At 32.1% G+C, this 25,342-nt stretch overlaps 4 protein-coding genes and 1 non-coding gene across 9 annotated transcripts; 3 read left to right on the top strand and 2 right to left on the bottom strand.

Moving 5' to 3' along the window:
* The first annotated feature begins 4,782 nt into the window (after positions 1-4,782).
* Positions 4,783-8,419, top strand: LOC123906861 (L-tryptophan--pyruvate aminotransferase 1-like). 4 transcript variants are annotated; one of them, XM_045956875.1, is made up of 6 exons: positions 5,527-5,664; positions 6,393-6,443; positions 6,760-7,066; positions 7,168-7,451; positions 7,706-8,007; positions 8,127-8,419. In XM_045956875.1, the coding sequence occupies exons 2-6, from the start codon at positions 6,424-6,426 to the stop codon at positions 8,312-8,314; spliced, it is 1,101 nt and encodes a 366-aa protein (XP_045812831.1). In that variant the 5' UTR covers positions 5,527-5,664; positions 6,393-6,423; the 3' UTR covers positions 8,315-8,419. The 4 variants fall into 4 exon arrangements, with proteins under 4 accessions (XP_045812830.1, XP_045812831.1, XP_045812832.1 ...); XM_045956876.1 differs by having other exon boundaries at positions 5,604-5,664; positions 6,564-7,066; XM_045956874.1 differs by lacking the exon at positions 6,393-6,443 and having other exon boundaries at positions 4,783-5,664.
* Positions 8,420-8,966: 547 nt separating this feature from the next.
* On the bottom strand, positions 8,967-13,716 carry LOC123906860 (AP-1 complex subunit mu-2). Of its 2 annotated transcripts, XM_045956872.1 has the most exons (11): positions 13,341-13,716; positions 13,102-13,248; positions 12,950-13,012; positions 12,657-12,833; positions 12,461-12,564; positions 11,769-11,876; positions 11,549-11,645; positions 11,326-11,423; positions 11,018-11,159; positions 10,783-10,905; positions 8,967-9,313 (listed from the first exon to the last, which is right to left on the bottom strand). In XM_045956872.1, the coding sequence occupies exons 1-11, from the start codon at positions 13,467-13,469 to the stop codon at positions 9,215-9,217; spliced, it is 1,287 nt and encodes a 428-aa protein (XP_045812828.1). In that variant the 5' UTR covers positions 13,470-13,716; the 3' UTR covers positions 8,967-9,214. The 2 variants fall into 2 exon arrangements, with proteins under 2 accessions (XP_045812828.1, XP_045812829.1); XM_045956873.1 differs by lacking the exon at positions 8,967-9,313 and having other exon boundaries at positions 11,018-11,173; positions 13,341-13,645.
* A 1,997-nt stretch (positions 13,717-15,713) lies between these two features.
* LOC123906859 (lysM domain receptor-like kinase 3) lies at positions 15,714-20,360 on the bottom strand. The gene is made up of 10 exons (XM_045956870.1): positions 19,567-20,360; positions 19,140-19,343; positions 18,773-18,912; positions 18,574-18,663; positions 18,225-18,330; positions 17,926-18,077; positions 17,740-17,837; positions 17,269-17,407; positions 17,077-17,175; positions 15,714-15,941 (listed from the first exon to the last, which is right to left on the bottom strand). Exons 1-10 carry the CDS (start codon positions 20,240-20,242, stop codon positions 15,777-15,779), a joined length of 1,869 nt encoding a protein of 622 aa, XP_045812826.1. The 5' UTR covers positions 20,243-20,360; the 3' UTR covers positions 15,714-15,776.
* Positions 18,968-19,041, top strand: TRNAV-AAC. Its single transcript has one exon. It is a non-coding gene; the product is annotated as a tRNA-Val (tRNA).
* A 2,379-nt stretch (positions 20,361-22,739) lies between the features above and the next one.
* On the top strand, positions 22,740-24,830 carry LOC123906858 (peroxidase 57-like). Its single transcript, XM_045956869.1, has 2 exons — positions 22,740-23,204; positions 23,827-24,830. Exons 1-2 carry the CDS (start codon positions 22,878-22,880, stop codon positions 24,604-24,606), a joined length of 1,107 nt encoding a protein of 368 aa, XP_045812825.1. The 5' UTR covers positions 22,740-22,877; the 3' UTR covers positions 24,607-24,830.
* Positions 24,831-25,342: the final 512 nt, after the last annotated feature.

The raw sequence follows: 25,342 nt of genomic DNA, 5'->3' as shown, positions 1-25,342 counted from the left end.
GTATTCGAAATCGGTGCTAGGTTATTGATTTTGGTTTAGATCAAGGAGGTTTGTAATTTGAGATTACTAGTATCTCAAGATTATAGTGGATACTCACGGAGCGTGAGAGACTGGATGTAACCCATACTATTCGGGATGAACCAGTATAATTGTTGTGTATTGATTCTCTCTTCCCTTATCTTTTATTTTGAGCAAACACTATGCACACAATGGATTAATTTTACTGCTAACCACTAACGTTTTCTGTTGAGTTATATTTTTAAAAGGTAAATTTTAATAGGTTCACAATTCAATCTCCCTTTCTTGTGAAAAACTTTGCTACTTCAACTGGCGTTATACCTGCCTTACTATTTGTTATTACCCGATGGATTAATTTCTATTAAAATAAGTTCAGTGCTACCATTCCTTATTTCTATTGCAATTTGAATAAAGTTTAGTCAACCTCTGGTAGGTTTCCCCTTTGTTTATATGTATCTTTACCTTTAACACGTTCAACTTTTAACAAGTTCTCACGTGTTCTCCTACCTTGTTTGATTAACCCTAATCATGCATAATTTAACTAAGTGTGAATCTTATATTACCCCCTTCATCAGGTACTGAATTTAATGGTCTCATATTGGTTGGTTGAATTGTCTTTAGGTTTGGGCCTATTAATCGGTTGTCACGGGATCTGATAATTCCTATTGGTTCGTTCTAATGTGATCAAGATTAAAATAAATCATTAAAAAAAGACAATTGTAGAGAATAACTAAATAACAATTGAATATAATCTTGTTCGAACCAAATTACATGTCTCAAGCATTCATAAGGGAGTTCATCTACTCGGCCTAACCTAGGAAAATAAAATTACGAAGACAATAAAAAAAAGAACTTTATTGCCTTGGAGTTCCTTGGCCCTTCTTGCCTCCTCCTTAGAGTTCTCCTAACTCTCTTTGAATATTGGAATAGCTCTCAATATTTCTGAATGAATAATTGTGAAGGAGGGGTCTCTATTTATAGTTTTTTTAGTTGGATTTGGGTTTTTTCTTGCGCTCCATCGTAGCCACGATGACGTTCAGATTCACCTCATCGTGGCCACAATGGGTCATATCATGGTACGATGTAGATTTGATTCATATTTTCTTCATTTTGTTAACCGCCTTCATCGTGCTACGATCAATCTCATCATGGGTACGATGATTTGCGCATTTTCTTCATTTTTTCTCTTCTTTGATGTTTTTTTCCACTTTTCTTGCTTTTTGACCAAGTAACTTCATTTCTCTAGATTTTTGCTTGTATTTGATCTTCAATTGCTACTCAACTACTAAAAACTACCATAAAATACTACTAAAAAATATGTGTTATGCGGCACTAATTAATTAGTTCGAGTTTAAGCAAAATAAACGCATCTTTTGGTGCTATTAAGGATAGAGGATGCATGATAATTAAAGATTAAATATAAGTCATCGATCTTAATTATAAGGTAAATTTTGATAGAAATAGTTCACAAAGTATTGGAGCATATTCAAAAAAATGAAGCTAATTACAAAGAATCAAGTGAAACCAACAGTAGCTTGCAACACATGCTAACTACTTTATGTTTCAGTTCCTATCATTCAGTACTTGCTTACCAATTTTCTGAAAACACCTTTCATAAAAACTGTTCAATTCAGTTCTGAATTAGCTTGAAACTTACAATTTCAATCCAGTTTAATATGTTTACACCGATTTAAAACCAATTTTTTATTATAACTGTATTTTTTCAAATCAAATTTATTTTTCCAGATTTTTTTATTACTTTAAATAAAAAGTTCATATTAATTAATTTAAATTACTATCATAAAGTAATAAAATATTTTTAAAATATATATGATTTGGCAGAGGAGGCTGCCAATGGTCATTCACAATGGAGCCTTGACAAGGTGACAATGATCACTAGGGTGGTGCTCCGGCGGGGGTGGTGGTGGTAGGCGGGAATTTTTTATTTTTTTATTAATACATGTAGTAATTATTATTTTTATTAAAAAATTGTTATAAATGAGAGTAGAACACAACTAGACCGATATATCTTAAAGATACTATACTTTGCTAGTGCACTAACTTGAACATTGTGATTATGATTTATGTTTTCATGTATAACTATATTTGTTTTTATTAATTTGTATTAAAATTAAGTTTTTTTTTGGATTACATGAGAGAAAAGAAAAAAAAAACAGAAAAAATCAAAATATGAAATTACATCCCAAATTGGCAAGCACAACAGTTTCCTTTTATGGGAATATGGTGGATGAGGATGTCTCAATCCTTAACAAGATAACTTCAAATTAACTCTAAGAGGTTAACATAATGACGAAACCTCGTGTTTTCTTTGCCACAAACTAACAACATCGAGGGAGTCATAAAAGCACATGTAATATGTATGTTTAACAAGCAGTGGTGGATCCTTAAAATAAACTCGATCATCAGAAAATTAAATTAAAGTTGTAAAAAGTGCAAAGTAGATCATCAGAAAATTAAATTCTAAAACTTAAAATAATACTCTACGTGTGTCTTTATTTATTATAGAGACAATTAAGAGTAATTAAATATATAAATTGATCGAATTAAGAGTAATTAAATAAATATATTTATGAAATAAATTTAAGTTTATTGGAGTATTAAATAAAAGTAACTAGATACTCCCTCCGGACATAATTATAAGGAAAAACCATTTTTTAGGTTCATTGAAAAAGTAATGTATCTAATCAATAATATAGACTGAATACATTATTTTTTCAATAAATCTAAAAAGTATTTTTTGCTTATAATTGTGTCCGGAGGAAGTACAAAGTGTTTCATCGGTCTTTGTGATTTATGTGTTTTGTTTTTTTATAAAAAGAATAAGAGGTATTCCCTCATATTGCTATAAGCAAATTTGACTTTTCTGGTACATTTAAAAAGTGATGTATTTTGTCCATGTTATGTACTAGATAGATCTTTTTTTTAAGGAAAATGTTAAACGGTACTCTCGACTCTCGAGGCACTAGTTAAGCATATTAAAAAGAAAAATTTATCTTGAAATGTGTGTATTCAATGCTTTCAAAGTGTAAATGGTTGTCTTCATAATATTAATTTTCTCTTTTATTTCCTTATGCTTAACAAGTGTCTCGAGGGCACTGTTTAACATGATTTTTTTTAATATACCAAAAAAGTTAAATAGTGACAGGATAGAGTAGTATAAGTCCCATAAGTGTAGCTCAAATTATAGCTATTAGAGATATTATTGGAATGACAGGGGTTCGAACCCCGGATTCTACACTTCTCCACATTTAAATATGTGAGACTTTAGGTATAAGAGAAACAACCGTTTCATTGAAGAACCATTCTTGGAAAAGATGGAAAATAAAACAGAGGAGACAATTAGAAAAAGGCAGAATTTATGCATTAATTATCCTTATCTCTCCTCATATGCTAACATCATCACAATTGAGGAGTTATTATAAATCAAGAACATTCAAGGGAAACACAAAGAGTGTGATCAATCAATAGTTAAGGCTACCATTGTCACGACCCAATCCCTGGTCATGACCGGCGCACAGGCCACCTCTAACTAACCCTGTATTTAGCCTGGCAAGCCTAATACATTATACACTATATAAATGTACTTAGTTAAAATATAGAGTTACTGAAACTATAGCTCGACAGGGAGGACTCCTGGTCCTACGTATCCCTAAACAATTAGGGAATCAGAGCCACGTAGTTCTCTAAGTGTTGGTTAACTAACAACAAAGCATATAAAAAAAAACTATATCTCATCAATGGTACAACTCAAACGAGAAATTGCATTATACTTAAATCATAAAATAATAACAATCAAATCTCACACATGGATTTCATCAAAACAAAATATCTTTAATCAAACATAATAAAACTTTCATATATCTCTTATAATTATTTCATTCCACTATGTGCATATAAACCACATTATCTCTTCGTTGTGGCAAACGGATACCACATTATCTCTTCGTTGTGGCGAACGGATACCACCATATCTCTTCGTGGTGGCGAACGGATACCACCTTATCTCTTCGTGGTGGCGAACGGATACCACATTATCTCTTCGTTGTGGCGAACGGATACCACATTATCTCTTCGTTGTGGTGAACGGATACCACCTTATCTCTTCGTGGTGGCGAACGGATACCACATTATCTCTTCGTTGTGGCGAACGGATACCACATTATCTCTTCGTTGTGGTGAACGGATACCACCTTATCTCTTCGTGGTGGCGAACGGATACCACATTATCTCTTCGTTGTGGCGAACGGATACCACATTATCTCTTCGTTGTGGCGAACGGATACCACATTATCTCTTCGTTGTGGTGAACGGATACCACCTTATCTCTTCGTGGTGGCGAACGGATACCACATTATCTCTTCGTTGTGGCGAACGGATACCACATTATCTCTTCGTTGTGGTGAACGGATACCACCTTATCTCTTCGTGGTGGCGAACGGATACCACATTATCTCTTCGTTGTGGCGAACGGATACCACATTATCTCTTCGTTGTGGCGAACGGATACCACATTATCTCTTCGTTGTGGCGAACGGATACCACATTATCTCTTCGTTGTGGTGAACGGATACCACCTTATCTCTTCGTGGTGACGAACGGATAAACTTTGTTTTTCTTTTCAAATAAAGCATCATGTATAATTTTAAAAAATTTTAAAAAAAATCCAGCAACTTACTAATAACAAATAGTTCATGACTTCTAGCATTTTCCAGCCAATACATAACAACCCCAATATCCATTCTAATCTTGTCTAACGCAAGAAATTACAATTACAAGTCCTAAGTTATAATCCATAAATAAAGATGAATAAAATTAGTCTCTAAACCCCCTACATGTATTCCAACACTAACATTATTCAACAAAAGGTCTAGAATTCTAATTAAACCAAAATCAAAACCTAATAGGAACTCACCTCTTTGGTGTTTGAAAGAATTGTAACTTGCATATGCATCCTTTTCTCAAATCACATCTCCTCTTGTTTCTCAATTTGATTCCATCTTGTCCATTTTAGTTCCCAATTAGAACCCTAAGTAAATCTTGAGTCTCCTATTCTCAATCTTTTCCTCTCAATCTTCTTTGTTTTCTTGCTTCTAGTGAGATTACATCTCTTCTTTAATTAAGAAAATACTATGCAAGGGTTTCCAACCTATGAATAATGGAGGTTGTAAAATTTAGGGATTTAGAGGAAGCTTAGGCGGTGGTCTCGGTGAACAGAGAGACGAAGAAGACAGGAATTTTCTTTTTTTTTTTTTTTTTTTTTTTTTTACCTCACATGTGTTTTATATATTTGTTGCCCCTAACAAATTTTATTGCCCTTAAGTTTCTCATTAATTACAAACATGACATTGTCATATTTTATAACTTTGTCTTCTCAAAAGTTCTATTCTAGTTTAATTTTCTCATATCCCACTAATTAATCCTTAACATATTTAAGGACTACCTAATTGGTGTTTCTTAAATTCTCGGGTATTACAACCATTATCATATATAGAACACAATATCAAGCATGGTGGTAGCTAACTCTTCTTCTCCTTCTGATTCTATCAACAATAATTGCTTCCCTTGTTCCAATGACACAATGTCCCTCTCCAATCTCTCAAACAATTCCATCATCGATGCTCAGAAGTAATCATCTTTCCTTTTTTTTTTGTAATCTTTCTTTTCTTCACTTGAATTATTGATAAAAATTAAAGAAATAAACAGAAATGATAATTTTCATTCCACTAAATATTAGTGCGACTAAAATCATAGATTAATTTTATTTTTTTCCTTTCTTTAATTAAATTAAGTTGGCAATTTAATTTTATAGTATTGGACGATATTTTATTGTGTCATGATCAATATTTTTTTGGTAATTTTTTACCCAAGAGCACTTAAATGAGATGACGCGAGTCTCTTCTAGCTTAACCAAGATTCTGGGTTCGATCACTGGCTTGGACATGCAGCAGTGTCAAACCTCTTATGGAGAGTTTGCCACTCATTTGGATCCCACAAGACTATAATAGAATGACAAAAAACTGAGTGATTTTAAAATAGAATTAAACGTTATATTTATTTATTATCATTATTGGCATATGAATTCTATCTTCTTTTTTTCAAAAAAAATTATCTAACTATCTTTTTCTCTTATTGTTCTTTTTGTGTTTTAAATCTCTCCTTTTAAAAAATTCAATTTCTTTTTTCACTACCTACAAGTGTGTTTTTCACGATTAGATTAATAAATTACATCGGATCTCATTTGATCCAATGATGTGGTTTGTTGATGTAACCGTAGAAATCAACTCATGTATGACGTAAAATATGTCTCATTTGTGCACTATAGAATTAACTTTATTTTTGTCTCATAAATATAGATCAGTTGGAAACTACTAGAAATATTATTGCATGAGTCAGAGTTTGAACCGGTAATTCTTTACATCTCCATCTTTAAGTATGTAAATCTAGCCACTAGATTATTTAAATAAATAAAAAATTGACCTCATTTGTTCATGTTAAAAGTTCATCGAATCTATTTTTTATTCTAGAATCTAGATTTTGCACCTATCTTGTGTCAAGGGGAAGAATCTATTTCTCATATTTGGACCAACACGGTATACAATAATCTGGATAAGCAAGTACACCACATTAAACTGGGAAAAGTCATTGATAGTGTTTTCAGGTGTCGGTATAAGAGTGTGGTATTTGGTTATGATGATTTATATATGATTGTGAAATTAACAGGGGTGATCCATTGGCATTTGGGTCATACTGGAAGCAGATGAGTGATGAGTGTACAGTGGTGATTAAAGGATGGGAATTGATGAGTTACTACAGTGATTCAAGTAACATGTGTTGGTTCATGTTACCAGAACTGAGGGATGAAATAGAGAGACTTCACCATTTGGTTGGGAATGCTGTGACCAAAGATAAATACATAGTAGTTGGAAATGGTTCTTCTCAACTCTTTCAAGCTGCTTTGTTTGCTGTGTCTCCTTCAGATGTCTCTGATCACCCCATCAATGTTGTTGTTACTGCTCCTTATTATTCGGTGAACTTTCTTTCATTATTATATGTTAATGCTAATTCATTCTCTGCAACCCACCCCTTTACCATTTTTGCAATAATGTGTTTAATTTTACTTTGTACTAGGAGTATAAAAATGCAATTAATGTATTGCATTCGAGGATGTTTCGATGGGCTGGTGATGCTGCTTTGTATGATGAAAACAAACCTTACATAGAGGTGGTGACGTCCCCAAACAATCCTGACGGGACTCTTCGTGTACCAATGGTGAACTCTCTAGCTGAAGGGAAGTTGATTCATGATTTGGCTTATTATTGGCCGCAATACACACCCATTAATTATGAAGCTGGCCATGATATTATGCTCTTTACATTCTCCAAATGCACAGGCCATGCTGGTTCTCGTATTGGGTGAGTTTGCGAACCAATTGAATCCTCTACATTTGACTTTATGATGCAGCCAATTGTAGACAGTTAATTAAAAGAGATAAGTTTATGTCATTATAACAATCTAAAATCAATTGCAATGTAAAATAAAATATGATGGATTCAGGTTCATTTGTGAGACACTCTTATTTGTAGAAAACTTCCTACACATAAGGCATTTATGATTTTAAGGTGTTATATGTTTAGGTTTAATTTTTGATTATTTTGTTTTTGTTAAGATGGGCTATTGTAAAGGATATTGCAGTTGCTAAAAAGATGGCCACATTTGTGCAATCCAGCACAATGGGGGTGTCAAAAGAATCCCAAACACGAGCTGCTAAGATCATTGCAGTGATTTGTGATGGTTACCAAAATTTCAAGTCCAATGAATCTGAACTCTTCTTTGAATATAGCAAACGCCTCATGAGGGAAAGGTGGGAGAAATTTAGAGGTGCTATTGAGCAAAGCATGGTCTTTAACGTAACCAAGTATCCAAGGGCCCACTGTAATTTCACCAATGAGATATCTGAAACATACCCTAGTAATATTTTTTCCCACTTCTTGAAGCTTTTTTTGGACCCTTTCATCTCTTTAATTACCTTTTTGTAACTTAGGTTGTGGTTTTCATATACAGGTTTTTTTTTGGTTTGATTCCTGCAGGTTTTGCTTGGTTGAAATGCGAGGAAGGCATAGAAAATAGTCATCATTGTCTAAGGAAATTGAATATTTGTGGAAGGGAAGGTGAGCGATTTGGTGTTGATTCAAAGTATGTTAGGATTAGCATGCTTGGCATAGATGATGAGTTCAATGAAATGGTGAAGAGGCTATCAAATGCTAAAAAAGAATAAGATCAGAGATGATGTAAAACAGGAGAGTTTCTACAGTGCCTTGAAAAACCTTAAGTGTTTTGGCACTGTTTATTGGTAACGAAATAAAATTAAAGTTATGAATTATTTGTATTTAAAATGTTTATTATTTTCCATTTTAAATATCCAAATTATTCGAAGACTAAAGACTCAAACTGGTCCCAAACAATTTGCACCCAGCTCATTTCTGAGTTTCATAAAAGCTACCTTAAAACAATGTTCAGTAGCACTGTTTGAGCACTGCGCCTTATCACCAAATTCAATACACACAACTAGATACATATATACTACTTATTATAATCATACACAATGATTAAGATCAAGACGTATCATAGGGTTAATTTTGACAGAAATGACATTTTATTCCTAATCCAAATAAATAATGTTTACAAATTTTTTACTGCATTATTTTGTTCAAGACTTTGTTATCTGAAACATAGTAGTTGCAGCATGAATGTCTTTGATGTATTTAATGAAATTAACTACACTGACATTTGAAGGTAACATCATATTCTCTCACTGTAATTCAAGACACTTGATAATTGATATTGTACAAATGTAAAAGATTCCCTTACAAATGTAAATCAAATTACAATATAAAAGACAATGGAAAAAGATAAAATCAGACAGTGAATAAACAACAAAAAGGGGATTAAAAATAAACATTTTACCAACAAGAGCGAAAGGACTTGCACACGAGGTACAGGCTCGCTTACGAATTCCTGATATTTGGTGTGAACTTTATAGACAGTGAGCAACTTACAATCTGTTGCCAAAATGATTATCATGAAGAGAAAGATATTTGGCCAAATAAATTCTAACTTTTCTAAAGAATTCCACCCCCATCCACCTGTTTGAAGTTACCAAAAACAGATACAAATCTTAAATAAGCCTTAGTTCATACTCTCCTGCCATTGTTATGTATCTCACCCATGGAAGAGCTTGATACCCACTCTTCTCAATAATCTTCAAATATCTTACCTAAAAGACCAAAACATTACACGGTCATTACCATCTCCATCAAATCATTCAAAGCTTATACTAAATGAACAATACAATCAAAATATGAGGTTAAGTTTAATTTCATCAATATACCATATGGTTGCTGATGTTTTATTCATTCATGCGTATTAATTTCTGACACTTTTCTGATGCAAGTTTTTTTGTTCCACTTTCAATTGATTCAATTATCTGCTAAAAACTACTTGAGAATCTTGTTGCCGAGGTTGTGCTATTCTCTCTCAATGATTGGCTTCTGACTCTCGCTCTCATATATTCTATGAGTGCTCTTTTACACGAAGGTTCTGGAATTGGCTTAGTTTTGTGATTCTTTTCGAGTAAATACCAGTTCAATAACTACTACCTGGATATTTGCAGCAATGGTTGGTCTCCTCAATGTAGAGATGTAATATTGGCAACCATAATAAATGTTGTGAGGTATTGTCGAAATCTTAACAGGTTTGATAGCAAAATAATTTCTTCGCAATACTGAATATGATTCTTTCTAGTGTGTCTTTTAACTGGTAATTACACTCATGCTTCGTCTTCATCACCTATCCAAGAGTTTGTCATCCTCAACTTTTTCAATAAATGTTCGTCCTCCCAAAGTTCCTAAAACTAGGGAGTTTTACTTGATATCTTTTCTTCCTATCCCTCCTTGGGCAGAATGTAATGCGGACAGTACATCTAAAGGTTGTCCTGGTCCAGCAGCTTAAGTTAGTATTTTTAGAGATCCTAGTACAGCTACGATGGGTTACTTTGCTGTTAACATTGGTAACTCAACTGCACTTCACGCTGAGCCTATAGGTGTTATGGTAGCTATTGAAATTGCTTTTAGAAAAAGTTGGAATCACGTTTGACACGAATCCGACTCTCAGTTTAACTTAGCTTTCAAATCTTTCTTCTATTGTCCCGTTGTAGATTAGAAATAGATGGTGGTTAAATTGTATAGAGTTGACTAAGATGTCTCTTATTGTCTCTCATATTTACAGTAAAGGTAATCATCATTGTGCAGATAAGACTACTCTAATTGATATTAGAGATGACATTAACTGCAAGGTCTCTAAAATTTTAGATTCAAATAAACTCTTGGTGAAGGTTTTGGTATATATTGCAAGAAGGAGGGAATGATATATTACAACGTCTCTCTCACCATTGAAATAATCAAAATGTTAGCATAGTTAGATGTCTAGTGTCCAACATACTTCCCTCAATCCATTGAAATAATCAAAATGTTGGCAGAGACAAAAGTTCTAACAGTATACACCGGTGGGAAAATGGTGAGAGAGACGGCATGGAGGGAATGATATATTACAAAAAAGGAAATATTCGCCTAAATTTAGATCAGACAAGAACATTGTAGGAAGTAAACATTATACTCAATAGTTAATACTGAACAAATTTGCCAAATACTACTTGGAATATATGAAAACCATGTTTATGTAGCATACCTGTATTCCAGAAACAGTAAAATACGGTATCTCAAATTTCACGCGTATAGGAGCTTTTCTCTCAGGAGCTGCTTCCTCGTCTGTTATACTGGGAAGGCGAAACTCTGCTCTTAACATATACTCCTGAAAGTATCAAAGAGAGGAGAAACGAATCCAACAAATTAAACTCAAATAAAATTTAGTTATCAAGATGGATGTTATTAAATTAAAGGACTAAATTTCACTTCCAAGATACCTTGCCTCCAGGGAAGGATCTAATTTTCCAAATCAATGCATCTTTTTCAGGTGCATATGATGCAGACCCCATTGACGTTCGAACATTAGGATTGGTTGCATCAACAGGCACGGGCAACTCAATCTCAACATTTGTGGCAGTGCTATAAAATAAATCCTATTAGTTGGTGAAACAAGGATATTTAGGGCAGTCTAAATTCTGGGGCAAAAACCTCACTGCATGAATAAAAGGGAAAAGATTCCCTGATCTTCTGTCAAGAAAAAAATAGAGAAGAAAAAAAGCAGATATGAGACAAGAAGTTTCAGTACCTACGTTCCTTAAACTGACTCCTGGCTTTTACCATAATTTCAATCCGGCTCTTTGAGTGCTTTTCAACATTTGCTTCCACCCAAACTAAAGGCTTAACCTGAAAAGATATGGTACAATCAACAGAGACTTCAAAATGCTCACTTTCTCTCTCTGTGTGAGTATGTTGTGTGTGTATACCACCTCTCAAAACAGAAACTTATTTCATATCAACAGAAGATGAACCTGTGTACTGAGCCTGTATGTCATCAGATCAAATGACCCATCAGGAGGTATGAAAGAGATTGTTCGGTCATTTTCAAATCGAGCCAATCGGACACACCTTCATAAAATGCCAGACATCATTTATTAGCTTCATGAAGAGGAAACATGCTTGAAAAATGCATATCTAATTTATCACTCAAAGTGATCAATTTGTAAAGACAAGAAAGTCAATCATACATACTGATGAAATTTGATGTCCTCCAAGTCTATTGCCTTTCCCTTGGTTGTTCTACCCTGTGCCTCTAATAACACTCTATCATTTAAACCAAGTTTACACTCGGGCATACCACTGCATTAGAATAAGCCAAGAACGAAACATGTTAGTTTTCAGATAAACATTCCAGCATGGAAGTTGAGTAATAGATACTTCACAATTAATGCTCTCTACTGTGAATGTAGGGAGAGTAACATGTATCCAGTGGTTAGGCCTTTCTGCCAAATATCTAATGGGTAGAAAACACATATATGTTGATTGTTCATCATGAGATCCTAAAGAAAACCTCAAATGTACCAGATGAATAAAGCATCCATAAGCATGAGGAGTCTGTACAAACAGCAAATAACAAACTCCTATGCAAATTGCTAATTCATTACACTCTTCAAATTAGTATAAAAACTATTCAATACAACAAATCAGTTTAGGCTTGGTTCCCTAATTCCTAATGTATAACATTTCAGTCAGTCGTCATCAACAACCTCATAAACATACAAGCCCTCCAGAAGACAACAATAGAAACAACGAAAAGTCACCAACAGAAACCAGAAAACTACCAACAACATTAGAATTTAGCATTGCAATCAATACCAAAATCTAGAAGATCTCAAAACATTACCTAGAAATGACTTAGAACACAAGCAAAGCAAGAAGCAAACCTTAAAAATGTTCTCATCTTTAGCGCACCAACAACATCGGATCTAATTAACTGTCCATTGCTATTGACGAGTATATTAACACTCTCCACCACATCCAAGAAAACCTAAATACAAAAATAAAAAACTACAACTCAGCAGCTCAAACCATCAAATTACAATTAAAAATCATACAATTCTTCACTTCTCTAATAACCACCTCATTTTTCTTGTAACTTATCCCTTCGCTTCGCCAAGACACGGCATTAGTAACAGCCATAGGAGGTCTCTGAGTAGCTTCCATTCTATAAGCATCAGTCTTAATAAACTCACTAAGAATTTTTGCCTCGGTATACTGAGGGTAACCAAAGTCCATAATTTCATCAAGTAGCTCATACTACAAACAACACAACAAATCCAAATCCAAAAATCAAATCAAAACCACACAATTCAACAAACGCATTCATAATTCACACAAAATACTTCAAGTTCATAACACTTTCAAATTTTTACCACAACAACAAAGTTATCCCTAAGTGATTCCTCTTCTAATTCTTCAAAATAATGTTTAAACACCTGCAACAACGACACAAATTATATTACACTAATTCAATTCTTAATTCAAATGAAAGATCGTTCGAACATCGAATCAGAAAAACGCTTACATCAACTAATCGATGCAGGAAGAAGAGAAGACTTGCGGCATTACAGTTTTGTCTCGCCGCAACGACGAGATAGATATTGCTATGTTGTATGAACATATAGGTAACACCGTTATCGTAAACAACGGGATCTTGAGACTGTTCATCAGCCTAACAAAAAAAAATCGAAAATCGAAGCTCGAATCATTCATATACATCGTGAATTTGGATCTGATAAATGAGGAATGGAAGTGAAGTGGAACCTGTTTATCGATGAGTTTGGTGAAGAAACGTTCGGCTTCGATGGCGGAGACGTCGCCGCGGTAGTCACGCCAGACGAGGATGCGGCCTTTGATGTCGAGGAGGAACAGAGCAGAAGCTGCCCCTGACATTGATGCTGCGGCGTTCAATCGATAGATTGGATCGGATTTGAATCAGCGTCACGGTGGTTATGAAAGAAGAAGAAGACGACGGAGAATTGGGACTTCAACGACGACGGTGACACTGCGAGAAAACAAGTTATTGGAGCATTTTCGGATTTTTAAAAAAATATTATAATGAATCTGTAAAATATTATTATTATGAATTTCAACTTTCTTTCTTTTTTCTCTCAAAAACTTTATTTCTTTTTATTTTTACAAAAGGATTTGCAACTTAATCCTCTTTGATCGTAATTTGTTTATTAATATATATAAAAATAGATATTAATATATAAGATGTTTAATTTGTTTGTGGAGTATTTTTAAAATATAATTCATAATTTTTTATAATAGATAATTAAAAATATTATTAATTAAAGTTGTGCATTGCCATGTATGCAATGATTTAATTCGACACTTAAAAAAGAACATAGAAAGTGTTAGTTTTAATTAAAAATGGCTATAAAAAACTAATACCTAAATCTAGAAATTTTGAAATACTAAATCAACAAAAATATCAAACATGACTATTAGACTAAACAACAAAGACATATTAGAGTGAGAGGTCTATATTTATTTTTTATTTTTTTTAAAGCAAAGACAAAGAAAAAAAAGAAAAAAAATTAAATCCTACATAACTAGGTTAGTTCCAGAAGAGTCTCCAAAGATAAGAACTTTGATACTCGAAGATGAGTTAATGTGGGTAAGAAGTTCATCATTGGAAGAAGCGCCTAGTTTAGCCAAATAATCAGCATATTGTTGCCTTCCTAGAGGGTATGAGAAAGATGGAAACAACCAATCTTGGTGGATTAAATCCTTTATGTCTTGAATCAACATTGAATACCATGGAACTTAGGAGTTGACTCGTGAAGGATCTTAACACAAATAAGTGAATATGAATAGCAAATCACGTTAGTAAAGTTCATAGATTTTGCTAGATCGAGTCCATGGAATAGAGAGCAGTTAGTTCAGCATAAAGAATTTCTGAAGAGTGGAGAATTATAGCTAGAGTAACCTCTAATACAATTTCCTGCTAATAGGATAACCCAAACAACCTCCATCAACATTAATAATAATACAATCCTGATTATAAGGATTTCGTTGGACCCACCTGTCATTCTGAGTGCTGGAATTAAGAGTGGGAAAACAAATGTTGAAGGTATTAGACAAGATGAATTTCTATTCCGCCAAGACCACCAAAGACTTGCAGCAAACATGTTATGCCTTGTGTTGCTTAAATTATAATTTGTCCAACTAATAGGATCAATTTCCATAAAGAATTCTTGAAAAGAAAAACCAAGAGTCAACCAAAGATTTTTAGAGTGCAAACAATCTCATTATTTAGGTAAAGGCTGTTGGAACAAATGTTGGAGCACTAGGCATAAACCAGGCCTATGTGCTAGTAGACACACACACACACACTTTGTGAAAGAAAGTGATTCGAGAGAGATGAAGGGGAAGAGAGAAAAGAGTTATTCTTTATTGATTAAGAAGAATGAGAAAATTATACAAGTTGTGAATTACAATCATTATCTAACACTACTTATAAACAATGAAAACACAAAGTAGTTAACTTGTTAGACAAGTAACTAACCAACTAACAACAAACTGCTTACAACTATAACAACACAAAAAATAGATCGGATGCTTAAGCATCTAGTAGAGCATCACAGTGTTCTACTCATGGAAGTAAAACATGATCACACAGTTTTTTTTTTTTAATATGTAGTCTTATTTTTTTTGTGAAATAGTAGTAGATATTTTCTACTTACAGTTACATAGACCATTTATCTCGAGTTGAATAAGATCACACGACAAAACCATCACTATTGTATTGTTAAGGCTGAATTTGAACTCAGCTCTTATATTTTAACATTTTAATTAAAACTTCTATTAGAAAAAAAATAATTAATTTTCAAACCATTCCATAACTAAGTTATGCCACACCGTGACTTATTTTGGCTTATAGTGAAAATGCCTTCATATTCTGCCAAATGTAAGCAAAGCAACAAACAAGATCAGTGTTTAATTAAAGTCTACCCAAATACTTAGTGGCACAAAAATTAGTAATATATTCCCATTTTTTCAACATATAATGTATGTAGTTAGCATTAACAAAATTTGAGTACAAAAGAAGTCATTATCATCAATAATATCTACAATTTTCTACCAAAATCTGTATCCATATTAGTATTTTTTTAATATTAAAGCGGCAAAGACAAGGATGCATATACATATATATATTTTTGTTATTAACATATAGTCTTTGAATGTTGATGATCATCTTCCATCAAATACACCGCTGAAAACTTGGCTGTCCCCACCAAGTGAAGCTTCCCATTCTATTGAAGACATTACAATCTTTGACAATACTATAACTGTTTCTTTCATTTCTGGCCTGTCCACTGGATTTTCACTCATGCACCAATGCGATACTTCTGCCATCTGAAATATTCATCACAAACATTTATTCACTTTATTCACTTTTTCTTCCTGATAGTCTAACGATTAAAACTTTCACTTTTAAAGTAAATAAATGTAGTATTCGAAATCCAAATTTTGGTTTTTGCATATATATATATATATATATATATATATATATATATATATATATATATATATATAAATATATAATGTGATGTTCATAACAACTGAGCTAATCTTATGGAGATAAACATATATTAACATTAATTGTCGCACGTAGATATTATACACATAATGAAAAAAAAAGCAACATGCCGACATCAATACATTATCCACATGGCCACAAAAATTATTTGAAATATTGGGTTGTGTTTAATTCAGTTTTAAAAAATCGTCTTGTAAGACGAAAATTGTTCCCACTAACATGCATATTATCGGGCTATATTTTTCATTTAATATGAGACTTTTAATAAAATTAATTTTAAGACACAAAAAACAAAATTAATTTTAAGACACAAAAGTAAAATTGTCCTAGGAGGGATTACTCATTTGTTTTCACAAAGCACAAGTTACATGGTTTTAAGTTTGAACTTTTATTTTTGAATGTGAATTAAGATTTAAGATTCATATTCATAAGGACATTTTATTTGTATAAGTTTATTCGAAGTGATTTTTTTTTTGTCATCTTATCAGTTTTTTGTGCGTCCTATGCCTTTTTCATTTTATACTTAAGTAGTCATTTTACACTTGTTGCTACTTAAGTAGCGGACGTTATAAAGGTATGGTGTTTTTGGGGCTGCCCACTACCTAAGTAGCGGACATGGGTATTTTGGTAAATTCGTAGGGCGTGTGAGAAATTAGGTAGGGTGACAAAAGAAAATCTCTTATTTGAGTTTATTTTTACAAACTTATAGCCTATATGAAAATAATTTGAGTTTACTAACATTACGTAGGTCCGAATGAAACTAGACTTTGAATTCCTTAAACAAGGTTTCCGGTTCGAGCCTTGTGGAATAGATTCGGTTTATTTTATTCCTTTATAGAAATAGTTTAACATAAACACTTATGCTATCAACCTTTAATTAAGATCTCTATACAAACAAGAATTGAAACTTTTATAAATTATAACAATGTGAAGATTGAAATTGAATCTAACCTTGTAGACATCTTCAATAGGATAATTACGTTGAAGATTTCCATCTACAACAGCTTCTAAAGCAGTCACTGGATCAACATCTTCAAATATTTTGTTAACCTGAATTTGATTGAAACAAATATCAACTTTCTTTGTTCCCTCACTTAATTATATATTTCTTTCAACCATGAATTCAAAAGGAGTTTAATTTACAATTGCAATAAGTGATTTCATATTATTGGCTTCTTTGTTGTCACGAAATAAAGCACGTTTCCCTGTTATCAACTCAGACAGAACCACTCCAAATGCAAATACATCAGTTTTTATTGTCACTTGAAGCTCCTTCACAGACCTAAAAAGATGAAGAAAAAAATATATAAGAAAAAATAAACTAACTATAGAGTAATTTTCTTTACTTAAGCTTAATCATATTACTCCCTCCGGTCGAAAATAATAGTTGTTTAAAGTTGTTTCACATAGATTAAGAAAAACAATAAATGAATGATTAAGTGTAACAAATTTAGGGCGCTAAAAAAAGTGTAACAATTTTACAAAAATATTCCAATTAATAACCAATTTTGAAAAAGTAAAACGATTGTTATTTTAGAACAAATTCTTCTGTAAAAGCGACAATTATTTTGTAACGAAGGAAGTAATCGATAGAACTAGCAATTAAGAACCTACTCTGGTGGAAGGTAGCCTGGTGTTCCGACAAGTCTTGTAGCTAAGAATTCTTCATCATTAGTTCTTTCTACTAACTTTGCAAGTCCAAAATCGGCTACCTACTTATCGAATAAAAGTAAATGATTATTGTTTTGAACTTACGAAACATTGACATGGACATAGACACAAAACAAAGAAAATGTGTACCTTTGCTCTCAACTTCTCATCAAGAAGAATATTGCTAGTCTTTATATCACGGTGCACGTATCGTGATTTCGTGTAATCATGTATGTATTCGATACCTTTTGCTGAATCAAGTGCAATTTGAGCTCTAGCACACCAAGAAAGAGGTTGGTGACCTATTCCAATATTATGGTTTTAGAATAGAATTTTTTATATAAATCTAAAAACAAATAGTGTGACAATTTTATGTTACTAAATAATTGTTCACTTTATTCAATTATTCTTAGTCTATGGAATTTTTTTTAGAACATGTATCAATATACCTTTCAATAGTGGATCATGAAGGTGTTCACTTAGAGATCCATTAGGAACATACTCATAAACCAAATAAAGGTGATCATCTCCACTTGCATATCCTAACAACTCCACCTAAAACAATGTCATTAGTTAGATCTATAATTTAACCAAACATCAGAAGATTTAGATTGTCTGTAGTCAGCAATATCACACATTCATATCATAGGTGGCCGTTGAATCAAATTAGACAATCCAAATTTCAATGTAGACTTTGAAATTTGGACTATTCAATTTTGATCGAACAATCACCGATTTGCGTGATGTTACTGACCACAGACGATCCAAATCCCTACGTCAAAAATCAATATTACTTACAATGTTAATGTGATGGATCTTGCATAAGGCTTTGAGTTCTGCATAGAACTCTTTAGATTTGGTAGATTTCATTTTCTTCACAGCAACCTCCTGAAAGTTAAAATAGTTATTATTGTCAAATTTTTAGTTAACATATGAAAAAATATGATTGTATTAATGATAAATGACTTATTAAAGAATCTATGAAAGATTTACTTACTTTATCTTCTAACATTCCAAAATAGACAGTACCATATCCACCAACTCCAATTCTTCTAGTTTCATCAAAATTATTTGTAGCAACTTCAATCTCCTCAAAATCATAAATCACTGGTCTTTCTGACTCAAATTGTGTTGCATCTGCATCAATATTTTCCATGAATAAGACTACTAAAAACATAAAATGAAAAATCAAGGTTTCGTGGTGTAGTTGGTTATCACGTCAGTCTAACACACTGAAGGTCTCCGGTTCGAACCCGGGCGAAGCCAATTTCATTTCAATTTTTTGTTGTAAAAAAAAAAACATAAAATGAAAATAAAAAATGTTTTTTCAAATCAGACAGAGGTTAAATTTCTTTTGAAGTTACCTTCCATATATTCTTTATGAAATTCGTGATTTCTTAAGGAAATAGTTCTATTGGCTAATGATCTTTTAGAGAAAGTTCTTGGATCAGTTTTGCTGGTTGGATAAGCTTTATTTCTCCTAAGAATGAGAACAATCACAGTAATAACTGAAAGTAATGTCACACTCAATAGGATACCAATAATTATCACCCACTTGTGTTTCTTTTCTGCAATTAAGAGAAAACAAAATCAAGAAAAATAATTAGAGTACTTAATCATAGTATCCATATTTAAACTAAAACTAATTTCTATGATTGAAGCACGAGAAACATGTTGTAGTGTCTGTATCCGTGTCTGATGTTTGTCTATGTGTCTGTGTCTGATGTCTGATGTCTGTATCTGTATGTGTCCGTGAATAAAGAAATTAAAGAGGTTGAGGCGAGAACTTACCTTTTCGATTGGAATGTGAGGACCGTTTTAATTCCTCATCAGGAACATATAACACCCAACCAATATCTATAAATGAAGGGTTAGGAACCAAAATTTGGTTCATTCTAACAATGCCATCAACAGTAGCATTAAGCAAAAGAGAAATTGATGTTGGTGTATCATTCTGCTGAACAGTATATGTAACAACAATTTCTGACTCAAATTCAGAACATCCACAAGGAATATGTATTGTTACATTCTCATTTGCAACTAAATCTTCGCCGTCTTGCCAAGTTTGACCGCTATAAACAAGATTCTTAACATCGACAAAACTTTCATTACGCCTCGCGGTATAGATTGTATCATAGAAATAACCACTAAGCTCATTGGTTTTTTTGCAAGAACAAGGTACTTTTATAAGGTAATCTTGTTTCGTGCTACGAATAATCGGTTTGATTTGGGAAGAATCAACAGAATAAAAATTTGCTATTTGTTCTATGTTGTGATCGTAGTTTATGTGATAGAGTGATGCATTGCATGTTTTGATCTTTGTGGAACATTTAAAAGGTTCCATGTAAGATTTTTTTATTGAAAATTCAATGGAAAAAACACTTGTTAATGAAAATGCTAGAAAAAGAAGAAAAAGTGAAAGATGGTGATGAATTAGAGAAGCCATGTAGTTTTTTTTATCATACATGAAATTTCTTCCCTAGTAAAGAAAAAAGAGAATTTGTCATCATATATGGATGATGTAGGTTCTTTCAAGAAACATAAACATTACAAAGTTGCTTAGATTATTTTTTATAATAACTAGCGACCCTTTTTCTTATAGACTTTCGAATAGTTGCCAACTTATAAAAAAAAATTAATGGAATGGACGAAATGACAAAGGAGCGAGATTCGAATCCCATTATATTGTCTGATCTAATAATTTCGATAATTTTATCAGTTAAATTAAGATTTATGGACCAATTTAGCGAGGTTTTAAAAATATGATTTGTGACCACAATTTAGAGCGTGACATTAATGTTTTAATATTCTTTGCCACCGTAATTGAGACTGTATTTGACTGTGATATAATCTACAAATTGTTGGAACTTAGCATGATTTTTATAATAAAAAAGCTTTTGGTGTCTATACTACTTGTCATGAAGGATGAGGTATCTTTTGTGGGATCTTCGACGGCAATAAGGGCCAAATGAAATTCAGTTGAAAACAAAGGCTATAAATTGATTCCATGAAAGAAAAAAGAAAAAGCTATAGATCATTAGGTGCCATCACTAGTCAACCATACTGTATAGCAAGCAATTTGTTTTTTTTCTCAATTGTCAATGTCAATTAAGTTCATTGTAGACACTCGTTCCACATACCCGTAAGGCAAAATAAAATAAAATATGAAGCACCTACGGATGTGGATTACACACGTAGCAATTGTTTTTTTTTTTTAATAAGTTAAATTAGTCCACCTAAACTGGTATAAGAGAGAATCGAACTCGAGATCTTAAGTAAAAGTGCACTCCTAGGTCACAAGTCAATACCACCAGATCAACCCAAGTGGGTTACACATGCAGTAATTGTTACGGATCATCTCATAAAAAATATTGGTTTAGATCAAAATTATGTTCAAACTATATTGATAAATTAGAACCATTTAATTATTTTTGGACGATCGAAATCACTTACATGCTTATTGCGTGTAAGTGTGTAATTGTGACTGTTCAAAAAAAAAAAACTATGTTACTGTGTAAATTGGTAAACAAACAATTCAAATATATGACTTGACGTTAAAATCTTATTTTAAATTTTAAACTCTATTGATTTTGGGGTAAGTGTTTAGTTTTTGGTGTGCTTCTCGTAGGTTATTTGTGTTTTTTAGAAGTTGTTAGGCGTTGACGGGGTGTACTTCTAGTATCCCTTTGTATTATGAAATTTCTACAGTTCTTTTTGCTTACTATATATAATATATAATATAATATATTTTTCATTAAAAAAAATCTATTGATTAAATACTTCAGGTTAAATTGAGGTGAAATTCTTTTAGAATGAAATCGTAAATTAAAATGAGTTTATACGATTTAACTCTGTATAAATCCTATAAAATCATTTAAACTCATACATTTTCTCCTAAGATTTGTCTATGCAATATTGCATGATTATTCTTATTTGGTAGAATATCGTGTTGTTCTGTTTTCTTAAATTTGTTGCATATATTAGGTGAAAATATTTTAAGATTTTGGGTGAAAATGTGGTGTTAAAATCATTTGTGTGTTTGTCCAAAATGTCGATCCAATTTAATAAGACTCTCCCTTCATAGTAAAAATAGTTGAATATTTTGCTCAATATGTAGATCATGTGTAAATGTTAAAGAAAATGTAAGATATGTATCATATTATTAACAAAAAACTACCTATATTCTGTCCAAAAAAATACATCTCTTCTCATAAAAAAAATAAATAAATACATCTCTTGCATAATTTAAATTGTATTCATTACAAATAAAATTAAACTTAAACCCCATAAATTTCGATCATAAATTGTATTCATTAGAAATTAAACTAAAATTAAACCTCTTTTTTATTTTTATAATGATGATGGCCTAAGCCAAAATTAAGCCTCATTTGTTTTAATAAGAGAAATAGAGACAGAGTTTGGTGAGAAATTAATTGCACACCTTCAATCATGTTATTATGTACTCCTCTTTCTTTAAATATAAGATCTAGTTTGACCAACTTAAAGAATGTTAATTTCGGGATTAATATTCGCTACAATTATTTTTCACACTATTTTAAATCCGAGTCATTAATCATAGATCGGACGGTGTAAATCAATTCTATCATAAAATCACTTAAAACGATCTCGTTCGTACATTTTTTATCCAACGATCCTGATATAAATCAGCGTGAAAATTGTGTGAAAAGCTACAACGCAATCTATTTCGTTAATTTGGAATAGAAAAGATTCATCTTAATTCATAATTTTTCATAAATTCTCTAACATAACTGAATGTATTGCTTAATATGGCTCAAGTAGAAGAAATTAACATTGGTCAAAAAGGATCAAAGCTACATGAGTTGCTAAAGTTGGATTAATTTCCTATTTCAACGGATAAGAAAACAACCAATAAAAATAAAGAGTCACTATATATAGATAACATCTATAAACGTTACATCTTCAAAACGGTTATAAACCATTTTTCCATAACAACAAACTCAAATTTTCAATCAAACGCATTTTGTTATTAAAAGGTTGTAACACCTTTGTTTTCCTTTGGTGTAATCTTGAACACCCTTTTCAACATTTTTTTTCATTTATTATTTATTTTTTGTTAAAAAATGAAAATGGCAAGGATCATATTTGTGACCCTTTTGTTTTTCAACTTTGTCATTGTTCCTTCAATAGCTTTTCCTGCTGGATATGGTTTAGATTTACCAAATCCAGGTAATCAAGGTAATAATAATAACAATAATGATCAACCAAAGGAAACACCAAATAATGATGTTGTTAGTAATAATATTGCTAATCTTAAGCAAGGATTTTATAGCGGTAGTTGCCCCAACGCGGAGAAAATTGTGGCGGATGCTCTTGCCGAGATTCTTAAAACGAATCCATATGCAGTGGCTAACCTCCTTCGTCTTCAATTTCATGATTGCTTCGTTGTTGTAAGTTTTTTCAAATTTCAACATACATGCATAGTCCTCTTTATTTTTATTTTTATTATCTCTTTGAATTTTAGGTTTGAAGTTGATCCATCATGTTTTGAACGTTTTGAAATTGGTTCCTCAAGTTCATAACATTTGAATTAGTTAATCCTTTATATTAATATATTTCATTTTATCACTTTTATCAATAAATAAGTTGGAATTTTACATGTCATGTTAGTTGTCAATGAATTTGTCCGCATATGCATTTTGTTAACCACGTGCTTATTTCAAATGGTGTCACTCAGAAAACTGACGAAAAAACTAACTAATTCAAATGTTAGAAACTTGAGGAACCAACTTGAAATATTTAAAACATAAGAGATTAACTTACAACTTTTAAAACATAAGGGTCAAACGTTCAATAAAGCCTATTAATAACCGGTATGAATTGTGGATTTCTATTTTAGAGTAAAAGTGTCTCAATCATGGATTTGATTTGAATGAATTTTATGCAAACATGTAGTCAGATAGTTTCTGGTTAGATAAATTGGATATTCAAGATCATACAATTCAAATTTTGATTATGTGTTTTATATTTTATTTATCAAAGTTAAACTAAACTATGATCATGTGTGTTCAGGGATGTGATGCATCAATCTTGCTAGACTACTCACCAACAGGAGAACAAGTAGAAAAAAGTTCATTTTTCAATGGTCAACTTCTCAAAGGAGCTGATATAGTTGATGATATAAAAGCAAAACTAGAAGAACAATGTCCAGGAGTAGTATCATGCTCAGATACATTAGCATTCGCAATCAACGAAGGAATGGCCCTTGCAGGTTTACCTCGTAGAGTGCCTCTTGGCGGTCGTAGAGATTCCGTCTATTCCCTTGCATCCGTCGTGGAAGCCAACAACCTTCCAATGCCTAGTTGGCCGATCGAAAGAATGGTTGAGCTCTTTACCAGAAAAGGTTTCACAATTGAAGAAATGGTTATTTTAATTGGTGCACATTCAGTTGGTTCAGTTCATTGCGATATTTTTATGGAAAGAATTTACAATTTCGCAAACACAAGAAAACCTGACCCTACATTACCGGGTCCAGTGATTACTGAGTTCCAACAAGTATGTGCAAATGCCGGGACACCTCAATTTAGAAACCCGCCAGTGAATTTCGATGAGACACCGGCGGTGCTTGATAACTTGTTTTTCAAGAATATGGTATTTAGAAACAAGACAACTATGCTTACAGATTCTCATTTGATTAATGATCCTAGAACAATTCCTATTGTTCAACAGATGGCCAATCAAGATGGTTTGTGGCAACAAAGGTTTCCTGAGGTTATGGATAAAATGAGTGCTATGAATGTTCTTACCGGAAATAATGGTGAAGTGAGAAAGACTTGTAGGTCCACTAATTAATTTATTATTAATTAATTAAATGTTTATTCTTCATTAAACTTTCTGTGAAACAATTCTTCATTAAACTGTGCATATGAAAATTGTATTGATATTTAACTCAATATTTTTTTTATATGTTATGGTATATAATTAATAATGACTCATGGTTTCTTGTTTAGTTGTTCTCTGAAATTCAGTTTTCTATTGTTTACATCAAGTAATATAGATCAAATTTTTTAAACTCATTTTAAACTGTGTTATTTTTGGTGTTAAGAGTTGCACGATTATTTTTATTTAAAATGTATGAGTCTAGTTATTAAAGTGATTAAAAGGAATTCGATTTTTATATTAGAGGCTTTGGCTGCTTTACATGAATTTGGGCAATAGTAAGTTAGCAATAAAATCTATTTGATATTTGTTTGAACGATGCTTTTCATGAATTTTTTATTATGAAAGATATTAGAAAGGTAAGGTAGCAAGTGTTGAAGGATTTTCATATTATGAAAGATTAGAGTGTATATTCCTGGTTTGTTATTTCACCTTTTTTATCCATCATGAACTGCGATCAATATTGTCTCTATCATTGTAATGAGCTGCTAATTATTGGTTGTTTTATTAATTATTACTATCATTTTTTTCTTCATTAATCAGTAACTGAATATGTTAATCAGTAAATTTCAATGTTAAAACTATTGGAAATATAGTTTGGTAGGATCACTTTGTTTTTTTTAGATCTCAGTTCGGATCAATTGTTATT

Source organism: Trifolium pratense, linkage group LG2 (assembly GCF_020283565.1).
Source record: "Trifolium pratense cultivar HEN17-A07 linkage group LG2, ARS_RC_1.1, whole genome shotgun sequence".
Classification (NCBI taxonomy): Eukaryota; Viridiplantae; Streptophyta; class Magnoliopsida; order Fabales; family Fabaceae; genus Trifolium; species Trifolium pratense.
This window is presented reverse-complemented; position numbering and strand designations above follow the sequence as displayed.